Below are 21,891 nucleotides of genomic sequence, written 5' to 3' on the forward strand. Positions count from 1 at the left end.
CCACCATGCTTCCAGCTTCTTCCTGATGCTTCAGCCCTGGCCTCTACTGATATACATCCTCCCTCTGTCCTTCCAGCCCAAGGTTGGGTGTGACTTCTGACTGTTGTTAATATCTGAGTTGCTTCACTGTCCCCTATTTGGTTCTCAGTTCTTCTCTCACTGACTAGCCATTTCCCTGTTTTCGAGTCCCTCTGTTTCCAATGCTTCAGTGTTTTCTGTTTCATCAGATCTTAACTGATGCACCAACCATCATCATTTTTCTGGGAAAGTTTTCCCTAGTGAGCATAAAACTCTTTGATAATACTTACCACAGTTGGAAATTCACATTTATAATTGTATGACAGTTTGATCAGTGTTACTTCCACCAATATCTTCCTTTACAGCATATACCATGACTGTTTTGGCTCACAGCACTTGGCATTTAGTGTGTATTGAATGAATGTTTCTGGGAAAACTGAAGCTGATTATCCAGCCATGAGCTCCATTTACCCTCAATCCTTTCTCTTTCAGACATTCAGGTTTCAGTGAGGCTTAGTCACATTGCTGTCTGCTTTCTCCCTGAAAGCTATTTCTGATAAATGTTTTAACCAAATAAAAATGTTTAGGTTGAGGAAGTCCACAGAATGAAATTTACTCAATATTCCCTTTGTTAAAAAACTTTTTTTTTTTTGATGGATGGGTCGGTGGATGGGTGGGTGGGTGGATGGGCAGATCTAAAAAACATTTTTAAACCTGGTTTTTAGAGTGAGGATTTTAGTTTATAAATGTGGTACAGTATTATGATGTTGATCACAATTGATGAATTATGTTAATACTTTTGATGTTTTTAATGAAGCTATTATAAAAACATCAAAAGAACTTCTAACTCTATGTGTATAGTTTAATGTAGCCTAAATAAAATAACTATGAGATCTAAAATTTTACTTCCCTTTTAGCTTTGGAGAGTTTTAGAAGTCTTACTGAATAGCTGTCCATATCTATATACGAATTGTTGAATGTACATACAAAGAGTCTAAAAGAGCTCCCTAAAGAACTTTGATTTCAAGTAAGAACATCTGAGACACAGAAATTTATAAATACATTAGGCGAGATGCTTCCGAGTTGGCATTTGGCATGTTTGTCTAAGGCCAGATGCCTTGCAGATAGCATTCTGGTGCTTCTATTTAACCATTTGCCATTTACAGTCTTAATCTTATCAAAGGAAGAGAAAGATTAAAGCAAATAAAGCTTTTTTGAAAATGTCAGTTTTTATGAGAACTCTGGTTTAGTTCACTTTGATAATATTTGCAAATACAGTAGGGACCTAATAAATTTTAACCACATGTAATGTTCTATAATTTGGCTTCTTAAACTAAATGCTTTTGAGCTTTAGTAGTAAATCCTATTCAGTATTTCTACTCTTAAAGTTTGTCTTGGTAAAAAATGAGGAATGCAGTTTTCTGTCTCATATTTTCTAAGTGTATTTAGTATGATTTTGAAATACTGTGTGAAGAGTAGGAGCTTAGGTTAAAATACAGAAACATCAACTCTCTATAGATGTGACCTACTGAGTATGAGAAGGAAGAAACTTATTGTGAGATATAAGGCAATGTGGTATGTTCCTTTCCTTCAAGGGAGATAAGCAGTGAGGAAAAAATATCAAGAGTACAGTGAGTTTCAATGTTACTGTTAGCATATGAGTGCTCTAAGAGTGTTTAAGAATACAGTACTCGGAGGTTCCAATGAGGATGGGGAGGGGAAAGGGATAGCATTCTTTTGGGAAAACCAGGAAAGAATATGTTAAGGAGCCAAGCCTTCACAGTACATGTATGATTTTGAGATGGTAGGAAGGTGGAGGGCATGGTGTAAACCCAAAAAAAGAGGGAAAATATTTGAGTATGTTGAGGATACAGTGAGTTGTCCATGTTGATTAAAGAGTACTGTAGTGTAGGAAGACTATGCAAAACAAGAATGAACCATGTTATAGAAGTACCTAAATACTAGGCTAAGAAGTTTGTTACTTCAAGATAGTAGAAATAATGGAGGCTTTTGAAATGAAAGTGACCTCTTCATAATCTATCTTTAGACAGAGGTGGCTCTGAACTTTGAGTCTTAGCTAGATTACTTCTTGGCAGCATGAACTTAGTTAAAGTCCCCAAACCCATCTCATCCACAAGTACAGTACTTCATTCTTCTATAAAATGGGGCTAAAAATGCTTATTTTGGTTGTATAAGGAATAAATGAGATTCTGTGTATTAAAATGTCAGGACCCAACATATAGTAGGTAATCTATATATATATAACCCTAATATACAAATAGACCAAACGGTGGAACAATCTAACAAATGGTCGCTATGACGTGCGCTGACCATGGGGTGGGGGGGGGGGGGGGGGGGCGCACAGAACATGGCGGGTGTCGGCGGCTGCAGCAAAATGGTGGAGCAGGTGAGTGGGGGCACCAGACCAAGGTGGGACGCCAGTTGCTGTCATTGGGGCAAGCCTCTGGTGGGTACTGAAAATTCTTTGTTCCTGCACTGCCGGGAGCCGGTCCATCCTTGCTGCTTGACACAGTCGCTGCAGGGAAGAAACATCTGCACAGCATGTGTTTCAAGCGACGTGGCATATATAGCATACTGTTCTTAATGTGTTTGCTCCCCTTAGCGCTATGTGTTTTGGCCAAGGTCACCTCTCCGAGAAAGGTTGTTTCCCCAGGTGGGGATTTTTCCCTGAGGTTAGGGAGGAGATACAACCCCTTAATTAAGTGCCAGGCGGGTAGTTAAGCTACATAATCTTTACTCCCTGGAATGGAGATAAGAAACGCCCTAACCTTTGTAATAGAAATTGACAGGATTAAAATCAGCTGGTATAAATACGTATGTAACAAGACAATAAACATCAGATCCTCATCAGATCCTCGTCAGATCCTAACCAGAACCTAGCCAGAGAACATGGCAAAAGATCCTGGACAGAACCTGGCTACAGAACTTCACTGGAGAACCTAGACAGAACATGGCAAAAGAACCTGGATAGAACCTGGCTGGAGAACCTGGAGAACCTAGCTGGAGAACCTAGCGAGAGAACCTAGCGAGAGAACATGGCACCAGAACTTGGTTGGAGATCCTGACCAGAACTTGGTTGGAGTTCCTAACCAGAACTTCGCTGGAGATTCTGGAGGGAGAACCTCGCTATGCTGATGACTGAAACCAGTTTCCATGTCATTCATTCTTCGCCGACTCCGTCCACACCTTTGGGGATCCCTGGACCCGTTGGGGTTGGACCCCAACACTGCACGCCGCGGTCCTGCCCCATGCTTGCACCTGCTACTGGCACTGGCCCCGATCACCCGAGGGCTTCTCCACCTCCCCCTGCTCCTGAGGGGCGATCGGGGCAGCAGCCACCACTTGCACCCGCTGCTGGGCGCTGGCCCCAATAGCTCCACGCTATCAGCGGGTGCAGGCAGGACCAGCGCCGTCAGCGTGTGGGAGTGGCGGTGGCTGGAGTGGGGCTGCCAGCAGACAGGGGCTAGGGGGCCAGGTGGGGGTGTGGAGGATGGGCTGAGACCTGCCCCTGTGCCCACCGTAGCCTCACGGCCCACAGTTCCTTTCAAGGTGCACGAATTTGTGTACTGGCCCCCTAGTAAGTAATATGTTTGCCCAATCTAGTAGCAGATGGGTAAAGTCAAGAATGATTTGACAAGGGAAAGACTTGAAATAGTAGAGGTGAGGGGAAGTGGGAGTCCAAACCAGATTGTTGGCCATGAAAATGGAAAATAGAATCCATGCAGATTCAATACAACTGGAATGTAGGGGGCTTGGAGAGTGAGAAGAAGTCAGAAAGAGTGGAGCCATGAAGAGGGAGGAAGAATAGTCTCATTCTAGATATGTTGGGTTGGAGATTTAGTGATTATCAGAGATCAGTCCAGAGATGGAATTTTTTCATGTGCTGCCTTGTTCTACTGGTTTTTTAAAAATATATTTTCAGTGCTGTTAATATGAAGTTTTAACATCTAGTAAGTTGAACATTTTATTGGGGGTATATGCTCTATTTTTAGATCATTTTTGAGATAGAATAAAAGGAAACCAATGGTGCCCTAGCTGGTTTGCCTCAGTGGATAGAGCGTCAGCACATGGATGGAAGGTTCCCGGGTTTGATTCCGGTCGAGGGCCCATACTTTGGTTGCAGACTTGATCCCCAGCCCTGATCAGGGAGTGTGCAGGAGGCAACCAGTTGTTGTGGCTCTCTTACATTGATGTTTCTCTTTCCCTGTCTCTCCCCCATCCTTTCCACTCTCTCTAATCAATGGAAAAATATCCTCAGGTGAGGATTAACAACAACAAAGAGAAACAGAAAGTTTTACAATGAAGTAGTAAGATTCTAAATATTATTTTGGATTGTGTTTCTTAGGACCCTCCAGTATTCTGTGATGCAAGTAAAACTGATTTATTCAGTTCATTCTTTGTCATGAACTAAAACATCCTATTCAAGGCACAGCAGCACCTTCCCACAGAAACCCACTTAGTCAAATAGCTCATTTTCTGAGTCATACACTCAGATGCAGGATGCAGAACTAGGAAATAAGCAATTTAGGAAAATGTTAGAGAGGTGTTATTAGAGATCATGCAGTAGTATACAACTCCTGGTCACATGTCTTCAGGCCAGTGGAAGTTAGGAGCAACAAAACAGCAGTTTCTCTGTGCCAGTCATGATTTCAAGACTTTATATGCATTAACCATTTAATTCTCATGGCAACCCCATGAAAACAGGCACAACAACTCCCATTATCATCTCCATTTTATATAGGAGGAAACAGACACAAAGAAAGTAATTTACCCCAATCACCCAGCTAGCAGGTCGTAAAGACAGCCTGCAAACCCAAGCAGTGTGACTCTAGAGCTGGTGTTCTTAATTACTATGTCATCTCCACGAATGGTAGGTTCAAATCCAGGTTCTCCTACTAGTTCTGTGCCTATGAACAAGTTATTTCATAATCTCTAAAGGAGAGATAATAGTAACAGTATAAAGGTTAAATTCTATAAAACAGCACAGTATCTGGCACATAGTAGCTTATTATTGAACTTGACCTAAATGCCACACTCCTGTGTTTTTAGTGCTATCTGATGTTTTATATATTCTATAAATCCCCTGCTTCCTTTTAAGTCCTTCCTGCAATAAGGTGAAGAGGACAGAGGAATGGAATAGTTTCCTCAATCATGGGACAGTGTGATGTTTTTGTTTGTTTGTTTTTATAAAGACAAGAAGTCCAAATAGTGATTTTTAAGAACATCAGCAAGTTTATTAAGGGCTTTTATAAGAAGGATAGAGATTAACTAGCTGTTATCCATTTCAGCCGAGTATGAAGTGTGAACAAACATTTAAACTTCAGAAAGGTTGAAACCGGTTTGGCTCAGTGGATAGAGCATCGGCCTGCGGACTGAAAGGTCCCGGGTTCGATTCCGGTCAAGGGCGTGTACCTGGGTTTCGGGCACATCCCCAGTGGGAGATGTGCAGGAGGCAGCTGATCGATGTTTCTCTCTCATCGATGTTTCTAGCTCTCTATCTCTCTCCCTTCCTCTCTGTAAAAAATCAATAAAATATATTTTAAAAAATAAATAAATAAACTTCAGAAAGGTTTAAGATAAATTGAGAACTTCTTAGGAATAAAGAGTGTTAATGTCATAGCATAGAAAAAATGTAGTTATTTGTAATTAATAACATAGATTTGGAACATTTAGGAAGCAGTTCATGTTACTAAACTGCCAGGGTCCAGCCCCAGCGGTCCAGGGGTTCCCAAAGGTGAGGACAGCGTCGGCGAAGAATGAAGGACACGGAGACAGCGTTCAGATCATCAGCATAGTTGGGTTCTTTTTTATTGTCCTGTTACTACTGTATTTATACTACTTGATACTATAAGCATGACTCTATATCATGGTATGTTTTGGGTCCTCCCTTGACCTTCTACAGTTCCTTGTTTTATGTTTATAGTTTCTTATCTGACCTTTGCTAAAAATCTTATCTCTATCTAGCTCTGTTGATTTTAATCCTATCCATTCTATTCCAAAGGTTAGGGCTAGTTTGTTATCTCCATTCCAAGGTCACTACTTACTGCTCTACTGTTAAGCTACAAGGAAGTAACTGAAGGAGATTTTCCTATTCTATGGCCCAAGTAAAGGTTATGTCCTCTTAGCCTCGCTGGTGGTCTTCCTTGGGACTGCCCTGCGTCAGTGGGTTTTCAGGGGCATAGGCTTTGGTACTTTCTCTGGTGGGTAGACCCCTGGGGATGTGGGCCTAGCAAGTCCCAAATTTATTGTCAAGAGTCTTAGTCTAAGTTCTTCGTAAGTAGTACACGGTATTTCTGTAACACTAGGAGGTTTTACTGATTTATTCCCTTCCTTAGTCCCGTTAATCCCTAACTCCAGGGAAACATCCCCACCTGGGGAAACAACCTTTCTCGGGGAGGTGGCCCTGGTTAGAACACATAGTGCTAAGAAGGGGAGCAAACATTAAGAACAGTATGCCATATACGCCAGGTCCCTTGGAACATATGCTGTGCAGATGTTTCTTCCCTGCAGCAACTGTGTCAAACAGCAAGGATGGACCGGCTTCTGGCACTAAACTGTTTGAGATCTCTAGTACTCACCTTTGCATTTAATTATAAACTAGGGGCCCAGTGCAAGAATTCATACACCTTGAAAGGAACTGTGAGCCACAAGGCTGTGGTGGGCAAGGGCGGGTCTTGGCCCCTCCTGTTGCGCCCCCGGTCCCCTGTCTGCCAGCAGTCCCACTCCTGCTGCCACTGCTCCCACGTGCTGACGGCATGGAGCAATTAGGGCCGGCGCCAACAGTGGGTGCGAATGGCAGCTGCTGCCCCCATCACCCCTCAGGAGCAGGGGGAGGTGGAGAAGCCCTCAGGGGCAATTGGGGCTGGCAGCCATCACTTGCAACCGCTGATGGCTCTGAGCATTCTGGCCAGCACTGGGCACCGGCAGCAGGTGTGAGTGGCAGCTCCGGTGCTGCCTGCAGGTGTGAGCGGGGCCGGCACCATCAGCAGGTGCGAGCGGCGGCTGCTGCCCCAATCACCCCTCAGGAGCAGAGGGAGGTAGAGAAGCCCTTAGGGGCGATTGGGGCTGGCACCAGCAGCAGGTGCAAGCAGCAGGACCGCGGCACATGGGAGCAAAGAATTTTCAGTAACCACCAGAAGCTCATCCCAATGACAGCAACTGGCACCCCACCTTGGTTTGGCGCCCCCACTCACCTGCTCCACCATCCCGCCGCGGCCAAGGCCCACCATGTTCCATGCTCTGCTGCTGATGCCCGCCATTTTCTGCACGCACCCCCTGGTGGTCAGCACATATCATAATGACCAGTTGTTCAGTTCTGTTGTTTGGCCCATTGGCATATTAGCCTTTTATTACACTAGTATAGGATAGGCTGTGAAGTAATTGAAGGAACTTTAAAATGAACAGGCCAAAGTAAAATTAGGAGGAAATTTTTATCTTCAAACAGACAAGTGGAAAGAGCAGCAACAACACTTAATTCAAATGTCCTATTAAATCATCTTTTTCCATGGGTGTTGAGTATTTCTCCACATAAATATTGAACATGAATAGAGTTTACAGTAGGTTTGGGGACAGCTGTGTTTTCCATTTGTAAGCATGTTGATTTACATTGATATTGGATTGTACTAAACAAATAGGTGGTTATATTTGAAAGCTGTTTTATATAAACAATATGCTCTATATTGGAGGAGATAAGGTTTTTATTAATCATGAGACTACTTCTGGGTAATTCATTATATTTCTTTAAAGATTATCAAGTGACCTTAGAGTATGGACAGATGGCTTGTTTTCTAAATGAATGATGTGTGAATTCTCTTTCATAAATTGAGCAACACTGAGACTATTGTTAGAAGTCTAAGTAGGAAACCATTGAGCATAAGGAAGTAGGTATCATGAAATAGAGATTTAATTTTTGTGATGCTATTTCATTTGTTAAATTTGAGGAAACCTGCATATTCTAACAAAATGGTAATTTCTATAAGATAAAAGTGATATATGTTTGGAAATTGGCATGAGATATATATTTTTTGCCCAATTAAAGAAAATTTCAGAAAGCTATAAAGAAAATTGCAAAAGTCAACCATAATCTCACTAATCAGAGAAACCACTATTAACTTTATAGAAGAACTTTGTAAATCTAACCATACACATTGTTCACAGGGTATGTTTATGTTCTGTCTCTATATACATGTGTCATTGTTTTTATGTCTGCATCATATCCCATTGTGTATAACAATTTATTTAGCCAATCACTCATTGATGAACATTTAGACTTTTTGCAATTTTTATGTGTTGTAAAGAAATCTGTAATGTCAGTGTGTGTATATTCATGCATATTTATTTTTTAGTTGTGGTTTGGCACACTTTGATTTATTGGGGTGACATTAGTTAGTAAGATTATATTAAATATTTTAGACTTTGTGGGCCAGTCACTGTCACAGTTACTACTTAACTTAGCTGTTTTAGCTTCTAAAGTAGCCAGAGACAACAGACAAACAAATGAGTGTGGGTCTTTTCCAATAAAACTTCTTTAAAAAGAGCCCACAGTCCTGGCTGGGTGGCTCGGTTAGTTGGAGTGTTGTCTTGTACACCAAGAGATTGCGGTTCGATTCCCTGTCAGGGCACACACGTAGGTTGTGGGTTTGATCCTCAGTTGGAGCATGTACTGGAGGCAACTGATTCATGTTTTTTTCTCTCTCTCTCCCCCTTCCTCACTCTCTACAAATCAGTAAAAACATACCGTTGGGTAAGGATTAAATAAATAAATAAATTTTTAAAATGAAAACAGCCCATAGGCTATAGTTTGTCAGCCCCTGATCTAAGTTATTCCTTGGTCAAAGATTTTGCAAAAAATAATGCGTATATATTTTTAAATTGAATTCCAGCTAGAAGAAGTCTTCAGAGTAGATAATAGTATTGTATCAATGTTAATTTTCTGACTTTGATAATTGTACTGTGATTATATAAGCAAATGTCCCTTTTTAGGAAATACACACTTAAATATTTAGGGGTAAGGAGGCATCATGTCTGTAACTTATTTTCAAATGGTTCAGAAAACAATGCAGAGAGAGAGAGAGAGAGAAGCAAATGTAACAACTTGTTAACAATTGGGAAATCTGGATTCAGTATAAATAGAAATCCTTTGTACTATTTTTGCAACTTTCTGTAAGTTTGAAATTATTTCAAGACAAAAAGTTATAAAAAGTTATATCTTGAAAGTAAATAGTCTGTCCCTAAGGCCCTCACACTTCCTTAGTAAGATGTAAATCACCCTGTGGAAGTACAGTGATGATAATGTGAGAAACTGAAGATTGACTTGGTGATTCAGAATCAGAGCTGTTTCTATTTGACAAAGGAATTGAAAAGGGCGAGTGTTCGACTCTGTTGTTTCCATAACAACCTCAGACTTTGCATACTTTCCAGAGCTTTATATTTCATGAAATGGTTGTATGAAATTTAAATTAGTTTTAAATCAAAACATTAGTGGAGACTTCAATCAGATTTAAAAAGAGAGAAGGAGAAACCTAAGTGTATTGCAGGGTAATCATTTGGATGTAATTACTTTCCTAACAGCCTTTGAACCTGGGCAGAGGATCATTTTTATTCTTTAGACTTCTTAAGTCAGCAATATTTGTATAATGGACTTGACCTTTCAGTATATTTCTGTCTTTATTATCTCTCAGATGAAGCGACCAAAGGATGCAGTCCTAATTTATCACCCTGTTGCTTTAGAGACCAGGTACTCACTCAGGTGGCAAAGCTGGCATTCTGTTTTGAAGATTGAGGGGCCTCATTTGTGTTTTCACACAGAAAGAAGTCTTCCTAGCTCACCTGAAGAGAGATAATGGAAGGGCCTGGATTGTGTTAGATGTTCATTCCCATAGTTTCATAAAGGTTTTTATTGATTTTAGAGAGCAAGGGAAGAAGGATAGAGAGATAGAAGCATCATTGATTGGCTGCCTCCTGCGTGCCCCCTACTGGGGATTGAGCCCACAACCTGGGCATGTGCTCTAACTGGGAATTGAACCAGCGACATCTTGGTTCATTGGTCAGTGCTCACCCACTGAGCCACGCCAGCTGGGCCCATAGTTCCTTTAATCTGACAACAACCTGGTGGGTGGGATATTAGTATCCTCTTTTTACAAATAAGGCTCACAGAGGCTAAATCACTTGTCTGCAACCACACAAAACCAGCCAACGTTAGAGTCAGAATGCAAACCCAACACTAAATACAAGCCATCCCAGACATTGCTGTTTTTCTTTAAAACGGAATTTCGAATCTGCCCTAGTCCTAAGGAGGGGCTGATTTCAGTATTTTTGTTTGTTTTTGTTTTTTTAACTATCCACTAAGAGGCGATTACTGAAAATTGAATTATTCTGCTAACAAAAAAAAATGTTTACATGTAAAATCCATGTGAGAGAATTTAAGATATATTTAGTATGTACTGTTTAAATATGTCCCTTAAAGATTTCTTTTTTAAAAATATAATTTTTGCCATCATTTAGGACAGGGGCATGAAAATGTATCCTATAGCAGCACTTCTCTTTACCTAACAGATTCTTTTCCATTTATCTGGCTTATGAGTTTAAGAACTGTTCTGACTTAAACCTTTATGAATTAAACTTTAATGGCAGGTTTTTGAAAAGTTCCGTGGGGGTTGATAGTAATTTTTAGACCAAGAGATACCATATGTCTGTTTCAAGAGTTATACTTCCTGTGGGGCAGGGGGGAGGACCTGTATAGCCATGTACACCCAAATTGAGTCCTCTGCTGATAAGGGGCAGTTTCCAAGAAGATAGCTAATAAATATAGTATTTCCTTTTTTCTGTTAGTGACGGACCAAATGGAAGATGATTAAGAACTTAGCTGCATCTATGGAAGCAACAGTACATAGTTACCCACTAGTTGAAGGTCCCATGAAATATTTCAGTTTGCATCTTCTGCGCTGTAATGAAAAGTAGGTTAGATTGATACAGAGTGACCCTTTAGAGACTCAGTATTTTCTTTCTTTTCACAAGTGTTTTCTTTTTTCATTCTAGAACCTAGAAATTGTTTTAACATTTCAGAATTATAAATATTTTTTGAAGTTTTATTTTTTTTAGCCAAATTGATGGCATTGCTAGGAAGCAAGATTTTAAATGCTCTCAGAATTAGAACTTACAAAATGTGCTTTGTACGCAGAAATCGAGTAATAGTACTAGAATTCTAACTCCTTCACTTCAGAATTGAGCTAAAGGTTATTTCATACTCAAGCTTGTTTGTGGAGAGAGAAAGGAAGAGAGGAGGTGGTCAAACAGGGGAGAAAATGAATATGAACAAGGACATATGCATCTCCTTGTCAGTGTTTATCATGGCACTAATGGAGTTAGTAGGATCATCAATTTTGGTTCTAATTTTTAAAGGTGATTGATGGTAATATATGAAATCTGGCCTTGGATCTTCAATAGCCTTGTTGCTGCTTCTAGTTGAGATGGACAGTGAGCTGTTGGTCCCTAGCCTGGCAGTAATTTGTGCCCTGTAACCATAATCACATTGATCCAATATCTGGTGTTCAATAAAATGGCCAGAAAATTACATCTCTTAACACATTCTGTGCTGAGCTTGTTGTGCATAGAAGTTCCCCTTGCAACAGCTTGATAACTTATCCTATGTAATAAAAGCCTAATATGCTAAGTGTCCAGTCATCCATTCAACCAATCAAAGCTTAATATGCTAATGATATGCTAAGGCTGCTCAACCGCTCGCTATGACGTGTACTGACCACCAGGGGACAGACGCTCCGACTGTTAGGTTAGCTTACTGCTGGGGTCCGGCCGATCAGGACTGAGTGAGACCTGGACATGCCCTGGAGCCCTCCCACGGTCCCTCCCCTGCTGGCCAGCCTCTTACAGCCCTCCCCGGCCCCAATCGTGCACTGGTGGGGTCCCTCAGCCTGGCCTGCACCCTCTCGCATCCGGGACCCCTCGGGGGATGTCGAAGAGCTGGTTTTGGCCCGGTCCCACAGGCCAGGCTGAGGGACTCCACTGGTGTACAAATTCATGTACTGGGCCTCTAGTGGTTAAATAAAGTATGTTGTAGAAATCTACCTTGACCAATATACTGTCATAATGATAAAATTTTTAAAAATGTTTAGTGCTATGGTTTTTTTGTAACTGGAAAATAAAATACGGTTTTCATTTATTTTCAATAATTTAAAAGGCTAGGTATAAAATGCGATTGTAATCAATGCATACTTTAGTAAAAATATGTTAATGTATACTTTATATGTGTAATGAGTATATTTTCATTCAAAATGTAAATTAATTTTGAAACTATAAAAGTAAATATTTTTTATATTTTCCAAAGTAATTTCTAAAATATTCAAAATATTGGTCAAAATTAAAGTATAATAAATGAATTCCAATTAACTTGTCAATAATTGTCAAATAAGCACATTTAAATAAAGCTTACTTTATCATTTGAAATATAATTAAGTCTTATTGTTTTCATAAAAATGAGACTTACTATTCTAGCATTTAATGTCCATCCATTAGCCAATGTAAAGAATTTATGTCATGCTTTATTATGTTTGATCTTGACCTAAATATATACAAATCTATATGTATAAAAGACTAATATGCAAAGTGTTCCTGCGGGAATTTGACTGGGAGACCAGTTCTGTCGCTCACTATGACATGTGCTGACCACCCGGAGGCAGCACGGAACGAAGGAAGGCCCTGGCCAGCAGCCGGGGAAGAGAGGCCCCAGCCGGCAGCTGGAAGGCCCCGATCGGCCCTGATCACCAACCAGGCCTAGGGACCCTACCATGCACGAATTTCATGCACCAGGCCTCTAGTTTAATATAAAAGTTGTTCTAGTTTTAGAAATCTTAATCTCTCCATTGTAATTCAAAGTTTGGGGATAAATCTTTAAATGCACTAACCATAATTGCCTAGGTTCTTAATATTCAGAATGTAATTGCCACGTCCCAAAGCAAGCTAAGTAAAGATGATTTGTACAGTGGCCCATCAGAAACGTTGATTTTTAGTCACCTGGAAATACTTAGCATGTAGAGTTTTGGTTACTTTGACCAAAGACCCAGGACAACAAGGTTAAACGGGGAAGAGAAACTGCACTAACACAGCTCTTTTCAAAAAGGTGTCACCATGCTTTCAAAAAAGGAAACTCCTATAGGAAGCTCTTCTGTTATTCCAGGCCATCACTGCCCTGAAGTCATCCAGTCCTGGCCACCTGAAAAGAGCTGTGTTAGCTCTTATACACATCCTTCAGTGTTAAATTTGTTTTTTAGGAATGTCTTCTCTGCTCTATACAATCACACAAGTATTATTGTAATTACTTGTTCATGCCTAGCTTTCCTGCTGAAGCCAGGGAAGCTCATCTGTGATGTTCACAGCTCTACTTCCCACACCCAGCACACAGTGCCTAAGCGTTTGAATGAGTGGATCAAGTAGCGCATTTCTGTCCATAACTTTTCTCTCTCGGTAGCTTTGCTATGGGTTACGTCAAAGTGTGTTTCTTAGGTCAACATTGATCTTTCTGAAAATGTTGCTATGCTACCAGTTTGTGGATAGATGTTAGAGAATACACCGATGTGTCTGAAGGTTATGGGCATCTTTTTTTATAGTTATATATATATATATATATATATAGAGAGAGAGAGAGAGAGAGAGAGAGAGAGAGAGAGAGAGAGAATTCTGATAGGAGAGATATTGATTTACATTATGGGCCAGGAAGACTGGGAATGGTTATCTGCATTTAAAAGCCTGCTGTTAAAAGTTCAGTTTTATACTGGCGTCAGGTACATATATATTCAAATTAGTGTGTTATTTCTCCCTTCCCTGCCCTACTGCTCTACCAAAATAGTCCTCTTAATGTTTTTTTCAGAAACTTATTTAATGAAAGAATGCTCAAAAGTATACCTGGACACAGTAATTTCAGGTCTTTCACTTAATGGTTCTTTTTGTTTTGTTGTTTTTGTGTGGTGGTGTTTTGTTTTTTTTTCTCAATGTAACAAGCTTGTATAGGAGAGAATAGTTTGTAAAAGAGTTATATTGATATGTTATTAAAATACATCCTCTTTTTGTCTGTTGTATAAAATTGTGTTCATGTTAGGAAGGCATTGAAAAATCGATGTTGTTTTTTTCCCCAGGTGAAAATAAGGTATCCCACCTGGGTCCAAGAAAGACTAAAAGGGATGTCAGAGTGTGTGAGAGCTCTTAAAGGCTATCTTGGTGTTTTTACTAAATTGCTCTCCACAAGATAGATGTGCATATACAGCTAGAAGTTTTTAACCTGTGACTGACGTTATTGGTAAAGTTAAATGCAGGGTCTGCAATCTTGTGTGTATTGACTCATGGTTCGGCTCTTGTAATTGCTGCCTAGTATGTGTCAGAAATTCTTCACAACTGATAAACTTTTAAGTTGTATCAAAAAATACTAGAAATGGTATTTTTACTCCAATAGAAAGCTACCTTTTGGTTTCAACAAAATTCAGGCCAGTTGACACAGGCTAAGCCACAGAGAAAATACTTTACATCCTTTATAGTGTATTTTACCTTTATAATGTTTTGGTAGCTTTCTAGTTTGACAAATACAGCAATTTGAGTTTAATGAGACTTTGTATGTAACAATCTGTAACACAGTACCTGGTAAGCTAGAACCTGTTTGAAACAGATACCAACTAAAACTAGCTTAAGCAAAAAAGGGATATTTATTCTGAGGATACCATGGTAGTTTCATGGGCACCATGGGTGGTGTCAGGGCCACTGTTCAAGGTTGTGTGGATTAGGCTCTGCATAGCCTTTAGCAGGAGTGCAGCCAGTCCTTAGAAACAAACTGGAACCAGAGACCAAATCCCTGTCAGGCCTCTTTCCTTTCTGCTCCTAGCTGTTTATGTGCTTTATTCATCTGCAGATGCCTTTCTCCACTTCCCAGTTTGTAAGAAGATGCCTACAGCTACGTTTATCTGTTCCATTTAAGGAATCTCTGAATCTAATCCCCACCATGTGGGAAGGAAGTCTGATTAACCAGCTTGGCTCAGGTGTATGCCTGGACCGTCTCAAGAGGCAGAGCAGAACCATCTTATATAATAAAAGCCTAATATGCAAATCGACTGAACTGCGGAACAACTGATAGAACCAGTCGCTATGATGTGCACTGACCACCAGGGGCAGACACTCAACTCAGGAACTGCCCCCAGCCTGCAGGCCCCAGGCCAGCCAAGGCAGGTGCCAGTGGGGGGACCGATTGCCCTGCCGGTTACCCCGCAGAGGGAGGCGATCGGCAGCGGCGATGGGGGACGGGGCCAGTGAGCAGGCATCACCAGGCCAGCCAAGGCGGGTGCCAGCAGGGGCCCCTTGATCACCCCACTGGTTGCCCCGTAGATTGTCCCTGATCACCGGCCAGGCCTAGGGACCCTACCCATGCACGAATTTTGTGCAGTGGGCCTCTAGTCCTATATAATAAAAGGGTAATAAGCAAATTGACCAAACGGCGAATGACCAGTCGCTATGACACGCACTGACCACCTGGGGGCAGGCACTTAACGCAGAAGCTGCCTCCTGATGGTCAGTGTGCTCCCAAAGGGGGAGTGCTGCTCAGCCACAAGTCAGACTGATGGCTGGCAAGCACAGCAGCCCACCTCTGCAGCAGCACTAAGGATGTCCAACTGATGGGGAGCGGGCCTAAGCCATCAGTCAGACATCCCCGGAGGGCTCCAGGACTGTGAAAGGGCATAGGCAGTACTGAGGGGGACCCACCCCGCCAAGTGCACAAATGTTGTGTACTGGGCCTCTAGTGTTATATAAGCAAGGCTGTTCCCACTATAACCTACTGAAGATTAGAGGGGGAGAGCTTAGCAAACATTAGTGCCTGGTTTAGTAGACATATAGTAAGTGTTGAGTAAGTATTATCAATTTCATCTATATATATAAAAGGCTAAGTGACCAACCATACATATGTCCGACTGACTGACCGGCCAGCCAGTACATATGATGTGCACTGGCAATTTAAAAATAAACATTGACTCGCACATGCGCAATATTTGTCCCTATCTGACACTGGTCTCCCGCTTAAATTAATTCAAAGACAGTTTCCCGTGATGCCAGCATTTGCGATGACTTAATAAATCACAAAGACAAACTCTAGACAGAGTAGGAATATGCCTACCTGAACCCGTTTTCGAACATGGTCAGTTATATGTTGCTTTCTCTCTCGAGTTCAAACAGTGTGTGACGTTAAAGTTGTAAATACTTCATTGCAAGGGAAATTGGTCAGCGCTCTGAAAGTGTTTTTACTCTTAATGTGGTATACAGGGAGATATTAGAGTAAGTTTAATCAATTTATCAGTCATTGTTTTTATCAGTGTTGTTTTTATATCAGGTCTTTATTGTTGTTATGTCTTTCTTATAGTTTATTTATTAATCAATATATATTATTTTCATATACATTTTACTAATTTTTTTTCATCTCTGACACTTCTATTATAGAGAAAGGGCGAATAGCAATATTAAAATATTTCTTCTAATTAATTTCCTTTCAGTATGCATGAATCCGTGTACCGGGCCACTAGTGTCTTTTATAAAATATCAGTCATGTCACAAAATACAAATTTAAGGAACATGTTTATTGCAAATAGATATTAATAGATGTTTGTAAACTCTATACATTTATTGCAAGAAAACATTGTGGGAACTTTTATCTATTAGCTAATCAGTATGTATGATTCTGATATGTTCAGTGAAAGTGCTGCTGTTCTCTCATAATCTTGATAGGAATTTTCTCTCCCATTAACTTTCAACTGGTATCATCATGATGGTTTTAACTTTCAAATGTGCCCTGAACTCTTGTCTCCATCTCTTTGCTCTAACAGTGTTACCATGGCCTAGAAATGATAGCTGCTCCTAACCCATCCCACACTTTGCCCAACTCCAAGATTATGTGTTCAAATTCTTCTCATGCTTTAAGATATAACCTATATGTGTCCCCTTTGATGAAGCCTTTCTCAGACCACTCACCCAGAGGCAGTCTTCACTCCCCCGAATTCCCATTACATCGTTCGTTATCCATACCTGTCTGTGGTCCATTGTGCTTCAGTCTTAGAATATAGTTTATTCTTTGAAACAATTCTAACTAATATTTAGATACTGGCCATGATGCTTCCAACCCTCTGACAAAAGTAGGGTCCTTGTGCTCTGAGCAGCCTCAGGACCCTGGAGTTTATATAACTTAAATAGCCATAGATTTGGACTTGAAGGACTTGGCCTAAAACTTCCAGGCAAATTCCATGGACATAGCCGCCCAATAGTTGTTTCAAAGGGGAGGGATGTTGTGACCCCATTTATTACCTCCTCTGTGGCAGAAATCTGTGTCCTTCCTTGGGACACAGAGGAACCAGGTTTTCTTCATTCTCTAACAGAAACATAAAAAGATTTGGAGTGAAAAGTTCTATAGATGTTAACTCTTCCTTAATCCTCGTTTATCTTTTGGAACAGGGGAGCACCCAGATTTCTGTAGAACCCAAACACATCCACTTGACTTCTTATGAAAAAGGAAGCTATTACATGATGATTGTTGGGATTAACCGAAAGCCTCCCATCCATACTCTATGCCACTATTTGTTACCACATTTTGTCCTCACTTTCATTCCCCTCCCCGACCTCCTCTCTCTCTTATTAAAAATTTCATGATGAGCAATCCAAGGGACAGTATTGTTTCATGTTCATCTTTTCTTTACTATGCTTTTATTTGTCCATAAAAAATGTTTTCTCTCCTTTTATGACCCTTTCTTTTTCCTTTCATTTGATATGTCTTTAGTCTACTGTACAGGAGAAACTTTCTAAAGGGGCGAAAACTTATAATTTTGTGAAAAAAGTAGATATTTACCATATCTATTATCTTTGTCTTTTCTAATAAGATAGTTTTTTAATCATAAAATTACTTTAGCTTCTCTCCAATCTTGATCCTATAAAAGTAAATTAATATTTGAATGACATAAGATAGTTTAAGTATTCTAATGTCCTTAATTTATTTCATGTTTGCCTCATTTCTTTAGCTGTATATTTTCATTCATTGCTTTTTAAATTTCCTTTTGCATCCCCATTTTTTACTAGTGCTCAGTCTTACTAATAGTAATAAACACTGAACCTTTTCATAGCTCCACATTTAATATGGATATCTCATTTTACCAGTCACATTTAGAGAAGTTAACATTTGCCTAAAATCATAGGCAAGGATTGTTGTAGAAATATGTGTCACCCCTAAATATTTCAGTATGAACCTTCTAAATATAGGACTTTTACATAATCGTTACCACACATAACAAAATTAAAATTTCCCTAATTTCACATAATTTTCAGTTTCTTTTAAAACGCCCCCAATGTCCCATAAATGTTTTTTGTACATTTTCCCCTAAACTAGGATCTCATCAAAATGCAAACACTACATTGGGTTTTTTGCCTTTTTAAAAAATCTAAACCAGTCCCTCTAACTTTGGGGGCGGGGCAGTTTTTCTAATCTGATCATTCCTTGTACATTTATTAACTGGCTTCTTTTTGGTAGAGTGGGGGTGGGAAAAACTTCCCTTCAACTGGGTGCTTAATAGGCAAACAAATGGATGGGTGAATTTGAGAGCTAACTGCAGAAGCAGTACTTATGTAAATTTTGCATTTAAAGTGAAAGCTATATTGTTGAAAGAAAACAAAACCTCCAAGAAAAACAAAAGGCTATATAAGACAGAAAATGAGCTATAAATAATAGTCATTTTTAGCCTTTAGAATCATCTACCTTGATGGCTTAATTAGAATTAGAACATAAGTAAAATAGCTGTCAACTTTGATGGTAGAGTTTAGAAGGTAGAAGTGTACAAAGAGAAGAGGTGACAAGGGAAGGATAGAAGTCCTAATATCGAGGCATATTGTCTATAGTTGATGAAATAAGACATAGGGATGTATAGGTATTAAAGTTATAAAGAGACACAGAGGAACTAAAAACAGCGATGTAACTCTACTATAATTTGGGGGAAGGAGAATGGGCCAACGTCCTAATCTGTTATGGTAAGAAGTCAACAAACACTCTAAAATGTTATATATTCAGAACTGATGCATTATCCAGAGGGAAAAAAGTTAATCCCTACAACAATTAAAAACAGAAACGAAGTTTAAAGGTGGTTGCTCTGGCATTGGAGTGGAGGGTTTAAGTATATTGGAAAACTAAGGGCTATCTGAATGACTTAACAGTGACCTGTATATTTATGTATCTTATGACAAAAAATGGCATATTCAAGGTTTTGTTGCTTTATTTTTAATAGCTTTAATAAGATATAATTTAAATACAGTAAGTTCACTAACTGTGCAGTTAGTGAATTTTGGTAATTGTATACAGTTACATAACCTTCACCCCAATCAAGGTATAGAATATTTCTTTCATCTTGAAAACTTTGTGCTACTTGCCTTCAATATTCAGCCCCCAACCTCTTGTCCTTGGTAAGTATTCATCTACTTTCTGTCACTTTAATTTTGCTTTTGTAGAATTTACTACAAATTGAATCCTAGAGTATAGCGTCTTTTATGTTTGACTCATTTCATTCAGTACACCTCTGAGATGTATCTGTGTTGTGTGTACTGTCACAATAAAGATTTTCCTCCTCCTTTATTTGTCTATAATAGTCATTGTGGAAAAAAGTCAGCATCAGCCGTAGTGCCCTCAGTGTGTTCATGTTTTCTCACTCTCTACTATGAATCCATTAAATACCTTCATTTTTTCTCTTTATCAAAGGTTGAATTAATTAAGGGGAATTTACAAAGTGTTGGACTTACACTTCGTCTTGTCCAGTCAACTGACGGGTATGCCGGGCATGTCATCATTGAGACTGTGGCCCCAAACTCACCTGCTGCACTTGCTGATCTTCAGCGAGGAGATCGACTGATTGCTATTGGAGGTAATTATGCTAATATGCAGTATAGTTTATATTTACAGAGAAAGCAGAGAGTAGATGTGGGAGTTCTCCTCTCTCCTTTATTTTCATAAGCACGTTACTTTTATAATAGAAAGAAAGTAGTAACTTTATTATAAAAATCTGAAGAAAGCCTTAAAATTTAATTTGAAACACACATGCCATAGGACACTTAGGATACAAAGCTATAAAATAAACCTCAGCTGTTACTTGTTTGATATAACAGTTACTCTTCCCCATCTGAAAACCACAATTCAGTATAAATTTTTTAATATTCACACACCCTGTTTTGGTTTTACCTACAGGATAAAATTAATTTTTTTTTTTTATTAATCCTCACCCAAGGACATTTTTTCCAATTATTTTTTAGAGAGAGTAGAAGGAAAGAAGAGGTGGGGAGGGGGGCAGATCGATGTGAGAGAGAGACAGATTGGTTGCCTCCCACACATGCCCCAATTGAACTGGGGATCAAACCTGCAACCTTTCAGTGCGCAGACTGATGCTCTAACCATTAGAATACACTGACTAGGGTGTAAAATTAATTTTTTTCTTATGTACTTTTTTGAAAGGTTTTTGTTTTTAATTACACAAGTAGTAAATATTATCAAAAATAAATCTAAGCAATATAAATGTATGCTGAGTGGAAAAATATATCTACCATTTGTAAAAATATATTTATTGAGATAAGAGGCCGGTGTGATATACATTAATTTTTTTATAGCTATAATTCATTTATGTGGTTCTATAATAATTTTTTAAGTATTTAGTAATGGGATTGGTGACAGTTGAAAGAAGATTAACAAAATGGTTGCTATATTTGAAACTTAATAATGGAGTTCATTTTACTATTTTCTCTATGTTTGCATATATTAGAAATATTCCAAAAGAAAAGGAATCCCACCCTGGCCAGTTTGGCTTGGTAGTTAGAGTGTTGGCCCTCGTACTCAAAGGTCCAAGTTTGATTCCTGGTCAAGGGCATGTACCTGGGTTGCAGGCCTCATCCTGGCCTGGGTCAGGGCGTGTGCAGGAGGTAAATGATCAATGTGTCTCTCACATGGATGTTCCTCTCTCTCTCTCCCCCCCCCCCCCCCCACTCTCTCTAAAAATCAATGGAAAAAAATATCCTCTGGTGAGGATTAACCAAGTGAACTGGAACTCTGACAGAACTGACAGATGAGTAGAGTCCACTATCTGGATCTGTGTCAGGTGAACAGAGGGTGGCACTTTGATTCTCACATAGTAGTGAGGACAGGAGCATGAGAAGGTCAAAGAGGGTTTTTAACTACACTGACTTTGTAGTGTCCAAGAAACATCAAGGTGGTGATACCCAGAGGTAGTTGGGAATGTAGGACAAAAGGGAACAAGGAAAAGTTGATAGCTAAAACTCCTGAAATGGATATAATCCAGGAAGAGAGCAAAAAGACAGAGAAAACTAATGACAGACAAAACCATGGGAATGTTTGCATACAAGGGGCAGATTAGGTGTAGAAAAAGCAGAGGAGAGATCATCTGAGCCCAGTTAGTACAGTGTCATGAAAATGCTTTTAAAGCAGGAGGAAGGAAATAAAAGTATGAGCAAGGATAATTGATGGAGCAAAGGGCTGAAGGAGATAGTTAGGGGGCGAGTGGGATCCAGAGTACAACAAAAGGCATACTCCCTCCTCTGAGATAGCTTAATACTAAAAATGATTGGCAGGAAGAAAAGGTGACTTCTTGTTGATCTTTTCAGTAAATTAGGTGATGTCATCCACAGAAGAAAAAAGCAGGAAGGGTGGACTTCAGGGGATTGGGGGAGGTTTGAAGCTGGTGTTTTAGAGACTCAGTTGTTTGGAGACCATTCAACAGGATGCTAAGGCAGCACTGAACACTATGCTGAAGACAGAGACGATAACTTGGGGCTGGA

The 21,891-nt window shown here is 39.7% G+C and overlaps 1 protein-coding gene across 1 annotated transcript in view; it reads left to right on the forward strand.

Moving 5' to 3' along the window:
- PDZD8 (PDZ domain containing 8) overlaps window positions 1-21,891 on the forward strand; it is a 61,383-nt gene that overhangs the window by 33,464 nt on the left and 6,028 nt on the right. Inside the window, exon 4 of the mRNA XM_070432183.1 lies at window positions 19,811-19,973. Coding sequence (XP_070288284.1) covers window positions 19,811-19,973 — 163 coding nt within the window. The remainder of the gene's footprint in view (window positions 1-19,810; window positions 19,974-21,891) is intronic.

Source organism: Myotis yumanensis, unplaced genomic scaffold (assembly GCF_028538775.1).
Source record: "Myotis yumanensis isolate MYYU_CA2020_CCGP unplaced genomic scaffold, mMyoYum1.0.hap1 SCAF_13, whole genome shotgun sequence".
Classification (NCBI taxonomy): Eukaryota; Metazoa; Chordata; class Mammalia; order Chiroptera; family Vespertilionidae; genus Myotis; species Myotis yumanensis.